This window comes from Lissotriton vulgaris, chromosome 12 (assembly GCF_964263255.1).
Source record: "Lissotriton vulgaris chromosome 12, aLisVul1.2, whole genome shotgun sequence".
Classification (NCBI taxonomy): Eukaryota; Metazoa; Chordata; class Amphibia; order Caudata; family Salamandridae; genus Lissotriton; species Lissotriton vulgaris.
The window spans coordinates 127,347,392-127,361,055 of record NC_141700.1 but is presented as its reverse complement, the minus strand read 5'-3'; the positions used below and the strand labels follow the sequence as shown (position 1 = coordinate 127,361,055).

Below are 13,664 nucleotides of genomic sequence, written 5' to 3'. Positions count from 1 at the left end.
ATTTGTTTAGATCCTCATAATCAATGGGGAGTTCAAGAGACATAGAAATTAGCCCAGAAATTGATAGCAGATAAGGTCAATCTGCTCTTAACTTCAATTGAATAATATTGACCGTATTTTGGCGACAACTTGACCTATCTTCCTATAGCCCCATCATGAATTTTGCAGTATTTCTAGTGGGGCGGATGGCCTTCTGGATGCCATGACTTGTTGTAAAACCACAGAACCATTAATATTCCTCCTGGGACTCCTGCTGTTGAACACAGCTAAATTCCCCAAGGAAAGTTATGGGAGAGAATACAGAAAAAACAGGAGTACTGGACATGGAAATACCCATTTATTGGTCCTTCTTTATTTCTAAGGAAACCTAATATTCGACTTTTAGTCACTGTTAAATCCACAGCCCTTGAGTTAATGGTACAACCTGATATCAGTATCTCCGGGTGGGGGTGGCCGGTTGGAATTACTAGCACTATTGACCCATTACATTATCTGACGGATACAGAGATTTGCAGAACTCACACATCGGTATTCCTGCAACCCGAAATTCACAATACTGCAGACATCTGCACTTCCAGGATACAGGAATACCAGCTATTTATGAGTTTTGGACTCATAAACGGGGGAGGGGGGACCAGGTGAAATGCGCCAGTGAAAAAAAACATAAGCTCCAGTTTTCCTGCTTAATTTACATCCGATAACTCTTGTTACCGGCTGGATTGAGAATTACTGCCCACTCAGATGAAAGTGCTTTGAAGGTTACCCTTTGTTCCACACAAACAATGAAATATAGATTCCTCTCCCATCCATTCTGATTAATTTTCCAGCCTTTCTGTTTATAACATTTTTATGTTAATCCACATCCTGTACTTTTACAAGTATTATTACTTCCTAACCCTTTGTTCTAGGGTTAAATTTCCATTATCATATGTTCAGTTTTGCTACAGGTTTTGGGGTCTCCAAACCGGTCCTGGAGGGCCGGATCCATGCCAGATTTTTAAAATTACTACATGTATCTCAATGGGGATATCCCAAAAATCTGGCATGGATCCGGCCCTCCAGGACCGGTTTGCGAACCAAGTAGCTATGTATTTGCAAAGGTTTGATAAATGTACAAAGTGGGCGCTCAATGGTTTATTTTCATTGTCACAGTCGCCGCACAAGGTGGATTCTGGGGGTAAAATCCTCTGCTGAAGGGTCAGTTCAGATTAGTTGAGGGACACATTTCAATTTTGCTGCATAGAGCTAAGAATAAGAATAAAATATTGACATTTGGGGTTAGCGATATAAACACCGAGGTATAACCGGCAACTATTCAACCTATGTTAACCCTGTAACAGATGTTGCAAATCTTTTTCTGTATAAAAAAAAAAAAGAAAAATAAAAAAGTCCTTGTACATCCGTTCTTAGGTGAGCTCTATTACATCACCCTATAAATGACACGTTATCATGCTGTAGTAACAAATAACTCTAATTGTGCCAACTTTGTCTTCCTGGCAGTGCTTCATTGGCGATGTCTGTGCGCTGAAGAAAGGACCCCGGATTGGCAGGTTGTGTGACTGCCCCCGAGGAGCCATCTGCAACTCTTTCCTCCGCCGGTGCCTCTGAGTAGGGAGATGGCATCTGGATCTCCCCCATGAGCGCCAGGAACCACCGATAAAAACTGTTATTTTATCATGCCACTGCAAGTTGTACTGAAATAAAGGCTGGTGGTGTGCAGGCAACCCACATGTTTTCTCCTCCTAAGTTGGTATCATAGAGGGGCCAGCAGGATGTCACATAAATGGTAAGCTTCAAGGAGGAAGGGGTGGTCCACAAGGGCTCTCTGCATGCATTATGTGACTAAAGACCAGAGCTCTCTACCTATAGGCAACAACTCTGAAAAGTCATTAGGTTTAAAAAAAAAAACACACAATCACTTCTACTTGCATACGGCAAACTCCACTCAAACCCCCCTCATTCCTTCAGAGGCTAGTCCATGTGGGAAAAGCAGTGTTGATAATAAACTAAGAGGCATATTATCAAGAAGGGCGTTAAAATTATCGCCGCTTTAGCAGCAGTAAACTGCCGGGCTTGATAATATGTCCTTGAGAATTCCCATAGAAGCCCATGTTGACACCAGAACCTGGGCTTCTATGGGAATTCACAAGGGCATATTATCAAGCCCATTATTGCCGCTTTTGCGGCAGTTTACTGCTGCTAAAGCGGTGACAATTTAAACGCGGTTTCCTAATAATATGGCCCTAAGTGTCCTGTGTGTTTATTGTTGTTTTGCATAAAAATGTACAAAGAAAAAAGATCTATTTATTGCTCTCCTGCAGAAGAGCTAAGGAAGCATGAAATTCATTGAGAAATACACTACAGTTTCAATGAATTAACAAACTCAAGAGTATTTGCATGAGAATTACTATGAAAAGAGTGCAAGTTTTGCCGCTTCCCTGAGACAACATACTGCAATTACACTGGCACCACTGCAGCTTTACTGGGAGGGGGATCTGCGTTGTCCACTCACAGACCCTGAATGGACCTCAGTGCTGGAAGACCCTGTGCACATCCCCAGGAATGTGCACCTACGCCAAATACTGTATTACATTGTGCAGAGAGCATACCTCACGCCCGCCAAAACTAACCAATCATTTGGCCGTGTAGATACTGCCCCAACCTACAGAGGTACCAGTGGGAAGTAGCCGACACCCTTTCCCAATGCACCGATCGCACTCTTCCATTTGAATCAGGGCCGGACTGGCCATAGCGGGCACCAGGCATTTCCCCAGTGGGCCGCACGGCTGGAGGCCAGTTTTGGGCCCCTGGGGGCCGTTTTTGTTACAGGGCCGTTTTTGCAGCATAGTTGCATATTCGGCCCATGTAACAAAATCAGCCGAAACCAGCCCTAGCAAACAGCTCGGTGGCTCCCCCAACCCCATGGGGGGGCCGGCAGAGCACTTTGCCAGGGCCGGTTTAGGTTCCCAGTCCGGCCCCGATTTGAATGGAAGACCTATATCCTACACCTTTACCATGGAAGCCAAAAACATAAAGTGACTTCTAGGTTCCTGGACTTGGGATTCACGGCAGCGAAGAGATGGACCACCAGGAGATGGAAGGCTCCTGAACCTCCTCACATATTAGCCTTGGAGGCGCTCCATGCTGGCATGGGCTAAAGCAGAAAGGGTTGCACTACACGGAGAGGATACCCTAGGTATATGCAAGACCCCACTTGCCACAAGCTGGGACGCGGTGTTGGCTGAGCTGCAAAACATCCATAATACAGGCATAGAGACTCTGCCTTTGACCACATCCGCACATCTACTAGATCCTACACAGAATGGTTTTAGATCTGGACATAGTACGGAGACGGCACTTTTATTCATGGTCGAACATCTCCGCTCTGTACTAGATGCAGGTCAAACGGCGGCACTGGTCCTCTTGGACCTCAGTGCCGCCTTTGACACTGTATCTCACACCATTCTTATTCGAAGGCTTGGTGAGGTCGGCATTTCAGGCAGGGCGTTGGATTGGTTTCAATCGTTCCTTTCGGAACGATCCTTTCAGGTTGTAGTGCCACCGTTCAGATCCAAGCCCCATGCCATCACTCAAGGAGTCCCGCAAGGTTCGGCGTTGAGCCCCACTCTCTTCAACCTCTATGTCCAACCTTTGGCGGAGGTTGCGAAGAGTTGGGGTCTCACTATGGTATCATACGCCGATGATACCCAGTTGGTGGTGGCTCTTAACGGGGACTCTGACCAACTGGCATCGAACTTTGCGGATGGTTTGAGGGCTGTTGCTAGTTGGCTTACGTCCAATTGTTTACAACTTAACGCCCTCAAAACTGAGGTGATGGTGCTGGGGAAACATCTTGATTTGTGGGGCGTTAGCTGGTGGCCTAAGGAGCTGGGACCTCCCCCAAAACCTGTCTCCGAACTCAAAAATCTCGGCGTCTGGTTAGATTCCAAACTAACCTTCTCGTTCCACACTAAGAAGGTGGCATCCATGTGCTTCGGCATCTTACGTGGCTTGAGGCCTATCCTCAAATTTTTTGATGCCCCTACCCACCAGATGGTGATCCAAGCTAGCGTATTATCGAGGCTCGATTACGCGAGCTCACTGTTCTTGGGCGCCAACCAGGCGGAAGTCCTGCGACTTCAACGGGTGCAGAATGCGGCAGCTAGGGCCCTGGTGGGCCTGCCACGCTTCTGTTCAGCCCGTACCAAAATTTTTACCTGCACTGGCTGCCAGTAATCAGGCGTATTGAGTTCAAGGCCCTCTGCTTTGCTTTTAAAATTCTTAAATCCGACACCCCTATCATCCTTCAGCACCTTCTGTCTTCATACACCCCTTCACGCAGCCTTCGCTCTGCTGGCCAAAATCTGGCTTTTGTCCCCCGTTTTCAAAAATGCAGATTGGGTGGCCGATCGTTTACGGTCTTGGCCTCTAAACTTTGGAACGCACTTCCTGCTTACATTCGCTCTTTGGATGACCTTCTTGTTTTTAGGAAAGCTGTCAAGACTCATTTCTTTCCTCTGTCTTATTAATCATTCCATACTTTTTCTGTGTTATTAGTTATGTTACTTTTTCCAGTTATAGCGCTGGGACGCCCCTTAGCTGGGGCAGCTGTGCGCTTAAAAAATCCAAATAACATAACATAACATAACCAACAACACCGCCTAGGAGCACACACCGGAGCGGGAAGGCGGATGCGCATTACCCAATGCTATCCTTTGGACACCTACCAGACTAACCCTTAAACGTGACAGCAAACGGGGCACACTGAGTGAGGGGACCAGGGAAAGCTCCAGTTTTATCACACAATCACCTTTTATGTTTGATGTTGCCCCATTTCCTTGTTGTCTGCCTCCCCAGTTCACAGACCACTACACAGCAGGCAATTACAGTGCCAGCATGCAATATGTATTTAGGCACTGCAGATCTATACCTGGCACCAGTGAATGACGTATGAGGCATATGTGCAAACAGCAGTAACACGTGTACACTGCAGACAGGTACGCGGATCCGTTCTGATTGAATCTGCATCACTATATACTCACTATTAATGTACCAACCAAATGGCTATCACAAAAAAGTAATGTATACTGTGTATGTCTGTATTGTTGATGAAAACCTAATAAAAGCTAATAAAACAGATGCAAACAAAAAATAAAAAGAGTGCAAGTTAACTTACCCTGATTACTTTGCCCCTGCGTAAGTATCCTAAGGGATTTAACCCCCTTACGTGTGTATACAATGAACTGACAGTGAATGAAAACCCTTAGTGCCTATAGCATTATGAGAGCTATCAGTCTAGGACGGCAATGCCACAGCACTGATAAAATTTAAAAAAATCTGAAATATGCTAAAAGAGAAACAAGTGTGCTACTTTAGACTGCTGTTATTATAGAACTGAGGGAGAAATCCTGATTTCTGATTGTCAGCCTGTCTTGTAAGGTGACCTGTGACACTCATGATCTCACAATTATTTGTGTTTCTCCTTAATTCACCTCCTGCACCCTTTCTAATAATGGTAACAACACTTAACAGTGGGTGGAGAAATCTCGGTGATATAGGAGCCCTCTTGCTGAGGGCTACGTAAAAGCAGCCCTCAGCAGAACAGGTCTAAGCTCAGTTAAACTCACTCAGAATATCATTGATTCTTCACTCATAAATTGAGAACCATTGATAGTGTAAAGAAAAAACTAAGATCATACTGAATTTCATCTGGAGACCTGGCTACTCAGATTTGTATAGAGGTTTATTATATAACCTCCATCTTGATTACATCCTTCCAGATTCAGTGCATACAAATAGACAGGCACCAAAGATTAATATTCATACAATTAAAAAAACTTTAAATCATATGAATATTAATCTTAGGTACTAATGCCTAGATGCATCAAGGGTTTTTGCATTCGCAAAAAGTGCGAATCGCAAAATTCGGCCGTTTGCGAATGCAAATCCTGTTTTTGGGATGCATGAAGCATTTTGCCATTTTCGCAATTTAAGAAATCGCAATTTTATTGCGATTTCTTAAATTGCGATTGCATTTAAGAAATCGCAATTTTGCAATTTCTTAAATGCAATGCATGATTACTTTACAATTGCGAATTCGCAATTTAGAAGGGGTAAATTAGCATGAAGTTGAACTTCATGCTAATTTACAGAAAACTTTCAAACATGCACTAGTTGCATATTTGAAAGTTTTAATTTACACACACACATGTCCTTGGGTCACGTGTGTGTGTAAATTGCACTTACAGTTTAATTTCAGGGGTGCAGGGAGGGGTTCTTTGAACTCCCCCTGCACCCTTGGAATTGCATTCACATTTTGCGAATCGCAAATTGAAATTCGCAAAATGTTAATGTCTTCCCATTGACTCCTATGGGCCTTTTGGCCCATAGGAATCAATGGGAAGGGTTTTCCTTAATTGCGATTCGCAAATTGTGAATCGCAATTAAGGAAAATTACATAATCGCAAAAACTGTTGCGATATTTTGATGCATAGCATTTTTCGATTTCTTAATTGTGATTCCTTAATTTTCGCAATTAAGAAATCGCAAAATGTTACAATGATGCATCTAGGGGTTAATATATTAATCTTAAGTATTAAGTATTTAAAAATGGCTGACTTGCGGAAGTAAAAAACTATGTTACGGTTCTGTTGTGATGCAATACAGCCGGAAAAAACAACAAACAATAAGTGTTCAACAGGCACGTAAGCAGTAATGAATCGAGTGTAGAAGCACAGTCCAATCACATGATAAACATGGCTCTCACTTATTCATTTTTACTGATTATTACATGTAGATAGATATGGAAAAAATCTATTTCCCTCTCTGTATTTAAAAAATAAATGAAACAGATATTTTATCTTTTGAGCGTCTACACCTGCTGGTAATTGTGACAGTCAAGTAAATGCAGTGCTTAAAACAGCAGTGAAAGTCTAATAGAATGGTGTAAGATTTCCTAATGAAGTTTAAAAATTGCACCTGTGCTATTTCCACAACACAAAGGTTTTTGTTTTTGACTATGTTTTTCAGTGTAATGTTTTAAAATGATTTGCTGCTTAGTGAACTAAAACAATTCAAGACATTGGAGGGTGAGCGTACATTCATCTTTTAAATAGATATGGCAATATACTACTTGTGACTTCGCTTTTTCTCTACAAAAAAGGGAGCTAAATGCCAACAAAATGCGAAAAAATAACTATGCATAAACACAAAGGGAGTGGGAAAAATAAAGATTTAATAAAAAACGCTTTAATGCTGTAATTATAAGGAACAATCATTAAAACATCATTGAACCATGTTGGGTTGGAAGAACCCAACATAGTTAAATGACAGAATGACTGGCTTTGTAAGGTCTCTTATTTTGTAGAATCAAATTCAAATCTTTATTGAGTGATTAATTAAAATCATACAATGGGAAATCATCAATTACACAGCCATATTCAAACAAGACTTCAATTCCGAAGACCACATAAAACCTTAGGAAGACAAATAACCAACATTTTGTAGAATCAAATGTTGTTCAGGATCTCTGCAAAGACGAATATTAGTATGTCACTTACTACGTTTGAATAATTAAAATCTTACATAAAACATTAAAACAATCACTATTCCGTTCAAGTATTAAGAGTACAAAGAAAAAAATGATCTAGTTCTAAATCCCTAAAAATCAGTATTATACTCCCGTAGCTCAGCAGTGTCAAATCTAGAATGAAGACACAGGTAATATATGCCAGTAATTCTTGTTCATAATCATATCATCTACACCCATAATTCTGTGACTGTTGACACTTCCAAGATTGTGTCATTTCTTTGATGGGAAATAATAGGAACTGCATGCGGATAATAGATAGTCTAACTGAATTACGTAAAGGCTCCAAAAACTCATACTGTGGTGACATTGTGTTATATGAGTCCATAAAATGCTTGGAGTTCCTATAAATGGGCAATGTTGACATGTTTGCTCACCTCCTGAACAGCAGGACTTAGGTTCTCAGGGCAGATTTAAGGGCTATGCTTGAAAATTGTGTTCCCAAATTGACCAGACTTTAACAACTTTGACAGAGCACAGAAAGTAGGAGGCCCATGGATTTGTGGAAGAAGCAAGACAAACATTATACCTTGAATATATCACAACTCGTCACAACTCATCGATTATTTGCTATATGTGCCTTCACAATGAGTAAAGTTTTAAAAACACGTGGTATTGAAATAAACGTATAACCTTCCAACTACAAGTGTTCAACAAGCATTATTCTTCCATTGTATGTATTCTCTTGAGCAACTGATAATGCAAATATCACCAGTGTAAAGGGATTGTGTTAAATGGGATTGTAGCAGAAAGCTATGTAATGAAACAGCATTTCCGGTCTGGAGCTTGGGTTTCATTGGATCGATAATCCTGCAGAGAATCTCGTAATTAAACTGACAGGAAAGCAAGTAACTTGTTTTAGTTCCAAATATTTTATTGGCATTTTAAAGCAACATACAAATATTCAAGTGTTACAGAGACTTTGTGAGGCATGAACAATGTACCATAAGACATAGGTCTAGAAGGAGTACATACAAGAGTCACCATGAGAATCAGCAGACATACTTAGGTTAAACTATACGGATCTACCTATACCGAGACTACATTTAGTGAATCAGTGATTTTCCACCCTTTGAGAAATAAGTCCCGCCTAAGATAGGAGAACAGGGAATTGTATATTTTATGCATTAGGAGTATAAGTTACGTCTGCTGTATGACAAATACGTAAGGTAAATACTAGCATAGCCAGGGGAAGGATTGAGCAACACGGAGGGGAGAAAGAGAAAAGGGTAGTGGGATATCACAGTCCAGGCGTGGGACCTTGTCTAAGACCCCAAATTAGGTGGTGATATGTGCAATTGCTTGATATTATCCAGAGCATTGAACTTGTCAAGAGAGTGCCAGACCGCAGAGGAGATCTGGGGATATATCGGTTGGTTGGTTTGTGACCCATGCGCACCTCTCAAGATAGAGACCCAATCCCACCATAAATGGAAAGAGGGATCGTTGAAGGATTTCCACTCAGACAAGATGACCTTCATCGTGATCGTGAGGAGGAGAGCAAGCAGTGTCATGTCTTTGCTTTGGAGGTTAATCTTAGTCCTAGAAGCCCAAGGGCCTAGAACCAATGTGGGAAAATCTAACAAGATCAGAGTATTAAAAATTGCTCACAGGTGAGTCTGGATTCGGTCTCAATACTGAGTAAGGAGAGGGCACTGGAAGAACATATGTTGGTGAGGACCAGTCACCTCATTGCAATTTCTGCAAGGAACACCCCACCCGTAAATTTAGTTTGTGTAATCTAGCTGGGGTCCAATGTAGTAAATTCATAGAGAATAATTTTGATTGGAGAAGAGAGGGAACTATTTTATTGCTCAAGAATAGTTTGCTAATAATCTGCCAGTTTTCCTCTGAGATGTGTTCAAACACCTCTAAGTCAAAGTGTTGAGCCCACTTTGTATAGAGTAATGACTGTTGAGGTTGAAGAGGATTGGAGAGTATTTTGTAAATTGTGGAGGCAATGTGGCCTACAAAAGCCAAGATGTCAAACGAGTAGGAAGGGTCGGATATTCAGCCCGTCCGAGCTTCGACAGTTTTACTTTCATTTTCAAGAAGCTATAAAAGTCTAAGTTAGAGAGGTTGAGTAGTTGTGCTAAACATAAGCAAGGCAGAGGACTATTATTGTCATCAAATAAGTCTATAAGTTATGTAATGCCCTTGGAAGCCCATGCATCGGGAATGTAACTTGCAACATCAGTCCTTGTTTTAGGATTATACCATAATGAAACTAGCACATACCCACCCATCTTGTTGAGTTCAGGGAGTTGGGGTGAACCATTAGGCGCATTGTGCTGCTAGGAAGGCTGATTGATATAGGCTCCACAGTTAGGGAGATTGCGACCCCTTAAATTAAAGTTCTTTTTAAGGACTTTCTATGAGATACTCACCCTTTCATCTCTCCATAACAATTTAGAGGTTAATCTGTCAATAGCCTGAAAATATGTGGTGGACAGCTTCAATAGGAGCATAGCGGATACAAAAGTCACACTGAGCGTTATCATCACTTTGAGTATTTGAAGCCTACCTTGCCGTTGAATTTAGGCAAACAGGAAAAAAGTAGGTCCCTAACTTTGGAAATGGTTTGGGATTCATTGTACTTTAATGTTTCAGATAAATCCTTGCAGAGCCAAATCCCTAGATTATTGAACCAATTGGCTGCCACTTAGGACCGGGGTCATCTAAATGTGAAGAGAAGCATAAAGGATTCAAAGGGAAGAATTCTGTCTTATCTTAATTTAAGATGTATTGGAATACATGAGAAAACCTCTAAATAATGCTGGTGATGCTAGGAATCACATTATCAATATCATCACTTAAAATGAGGACATTCTCTGCATATGCTGTGGTTTTATACATTTTGAAGCTAAATTGGAGATCTTTTATATCTAGTGATGAATTGAGTAGTGTATGTATGGGATCAATGGTAAGTAGAAATAATAGAGGAGAGGAGGGCAACCCTGTCTCATGCCTTGGTGGAGGCTAATAGAGGTAGAAGTTGCACCGTTAATTCTAATATTAGCTTAGAGATTAACACATAAGGCCATAACCATATTGATGAATGAATTGCCAAGATTATGAGAGTCAAGAACTGCATGAAGAAAAGGGCAGGAGACTTTGTCAAAATTCTTTTCGGTATCCAGAGCTATCGCGGCTGTTGGTGTCAAAGAGAGGCAGGCTTTTTCAATGGTTTGCCAAATTATGTGTATGTTATCTCTAGCGAGTCTTCCCTTGACAAACCCCGTTTGAGAGTTATGGATTAGTGTAGGGATGGTTGGCTCCAATCTTTTAGCGAGAATTTAGCAGAGATTTTTGCTTACATATTTAATAAGATATGGGAAGAAAGTTCTTTGGATCAGAGTGGTCCTTACCCTCTTTGGGGATAACAACAATCATGGCCTCTGAGGCCATTCTTGACACTTCTCCGTACAAAGTGATCCAAGGTGTTTTTAAGGTGATTGATGATCACATGTGTGAAAGTCATAAAAACGAATGGTGAACCCATTGGGTCCTGGAGCCTTTCCAGAATGAATTGATTTTGTTACTTTGACAATCTCATCTGATGTGATCAGTTTTATAGGTGTTCTCTATCTAGGTCTGAAGTGGAAGCCTTAGGGAGGGATTTTAAAAACTCCAGAAACCCAGTTTTATCCAATGTGTTCTGAGGTGTATAAAATCTGTTGAAAGTAACAGTTTTTAGACACCAATGTAGTGCTCTGATTACATTTCCAAGGGCGACCCAAGAGATGTCAGTTTGTCGAGTGCACTGGTGTAGCGAGCAAGGAAAATGGCAGCTTCCTCCATAGCAAAGAGACATCTGCCAGGCAGGAGACGATCTTTGGATAGCGTAAACGGAACTCATACAAGCCAACAGACCCGATTCCGGCAGGAAACTCAAAATTAAGCCAAAAATGCAGCAGTGGCACCTCCCCTGCCAGCACCCTCAAAAACCTGAATAACGCTGTTTTATCCTTTTTTTTTTCTTTTTTAAGTGTGCCGAATCTTAGGGGCAGGGCCAGATGATGACAGGCACTGAGAGGGAGTGGTAGTGCACTGCCTTCAGTGCCCATGTGGGTTTGGCCAAACCCACATGTGCACTGAAGCTGTCTCCAACCCGGGCTGCGTTGCTGAGTTGGAGACAGAAAAGCACAGGCACCCAGTCTGTCTGGGAGCCCAAATCGTGGGCGCTCAGTCCAATCCTGATGGTACTCTAATGCTGTGAGAGCAGCGTCAGGATTGGCTGCAGGGGAGTCTGGGAGCCTGTCTGCAGAGAAGCAGAAGAGTGTGCTGCGGTGGAAGGCAAGTTCATATGTTTTTCTTTTTTTATGCCTCCTAGTCCGTCCGTCCCCACACCCCCACACCACCCTGCCCTGACACCAGCCGCCACTGCAAAAATGCTTAAAATATACTCTGCTTCAACGTAAATCAACGGGGAAAATAAATCCCTTGATTTTCATTCCAAAATCGCTTATTCCAAATTCAAAATGTTGACATGCACGAGTCTTTCACTGAGGTAGCGAAAGCCATGGCCTCCACCACCCTGCCGGGCTCTCTTATAATTAAGGCGCCCTGTTTTCCATTTTTACTGATTTTTACAGATAAATACAGACAGAACACCATTTAATTTCCTGTCTATATTTATTTTTAAATGTGGATAAAAACGGAGATTGGGTTGTTTTTGAGTGATTCTGAATGCTGTCAATCAGGACTGCCAGGCCAAAAGCTGTTTGTAATAAGGCAAGGTGATTACAAAAATAAAATAATTTTAGTAAAGAGCCTTAAACAGCAGTAGATTTGCACAACCATGATACTAAATTGTGCATGTTTTGTTAGTGTGTATATATATCATTGAAATCTGTCAGGCGTTCAGGCACGAGTGTACATTAACCGGTTAAATAGATGCAGAAATATACACATTTCAGTTTTATTTTTTCACAAAACCTAAAATAAATATGATTAATTGCAAGTAAAATTAGCAAAAAATAAATATGGATAAATACAGACGGAAATGACAAAAATATAAATACCATTAAACCGGGAGCTCTACTTATAATCTCAACACCACCTTATAAGTAAGCTCCATTATAACACACTTCTGTTTTTTAATAATTTTGAATCTATAAATGTTGCAACAGGTAAAAAAAAAAAAGTATTGGGTGCATGTCAAAAACTGGATGATTAAGCCTGCAACTATTTTTATTACGTGGAACTATGGAGTTGTTTTGTTTCTTTAGAATTTAAGTGAGATGAGAAAAAAATGATTATTGTTCTGCACATCTCCCATTAAAGTGCAATCCTTAAACGATCAAATTAAAATATTCCCCTTGTGGTTCCCTGCCAAGAAATTGAATATATTGTTTCATAATACCACATATTGTGCAGCTTTGGGGGCCCAAGGCTTTAAATTGGCAAGTGCACTTTGTGACACACAATGTGAGGACACCTCAGAGACGCCAGGGAGCACCCCTAGAAGAAGGATTACCTGCTTGTGTAAATGTTGAATCTAAATACCCAAATGCGGCACATAATTAAAATACATATAAAAAAACACATAAAATACTATAAAAAACATATAAAACACATAAAAACATATTAAAAAACATAAATAAAAAGCATATAAAAAACGAATTCTGTGCAGCATCAGCCCTGGCTTGAGGGAATCAAACGTATCTGATATACACAATGGGAAAATGACTGTAGTAAAAGTATTACAGACACTGATGGGTGGGCTGGGGTCTTTAAATGTTTGATGGGAAAGCAGTTGTCTTAAGCTTCGTTAGAAAGCCTCTGTGCCAAGATGATGTTGTGGTGTGTTTGAAAACGTGGGCCTGGATATACATAGAGTTTGCTTCTGGCTTGTGTTACTTTTTTATTGCAACCCGACACAATGTCTTCTGCTGGGATTTACAAAGCAACACAAATCTTGATCTGTGTTGTTTTGTAACCCAAAGTAATGCGACGCAGCACAATGCGCCGGCTTCCATCACTTTGCTTCAAAGTGGCGTTTCATGGGTGGTGCATGGGCATTCCCGAGCAATCACTCACAGGTTTGACCAGTCGCAGTCCATACAGGTAACAG

General features: G+C 41.2%; 1 protein-coding gene across 1 annotated transcript in view; it reads left to right on the top strand.

The window, feature by feature from the left end:
* The window catches only part of LOC147673622 (cocaine- and amphetamine-regulated transcript protein-like), a 52,338-nt gene extending 47,180 nt beyond the window's left edge, over positions 1–5,158 (top strand). Inside the window, exon 4 of the mRNA XM_086946385.1 lies at positions 1,501–5,158. Coding sequence (XP_086802511.1) covers positions 1,501–1,608 — 108 coding nt within the window. The 3' untranslated portion in view covers positions 1,609–5,158. The remainder of the gene's footprint in view (positions 1–1,500) is intronic.
* The last annotated feature ends 8,506 nt before the right edge of the window (positions 5,159–13,664 follow it).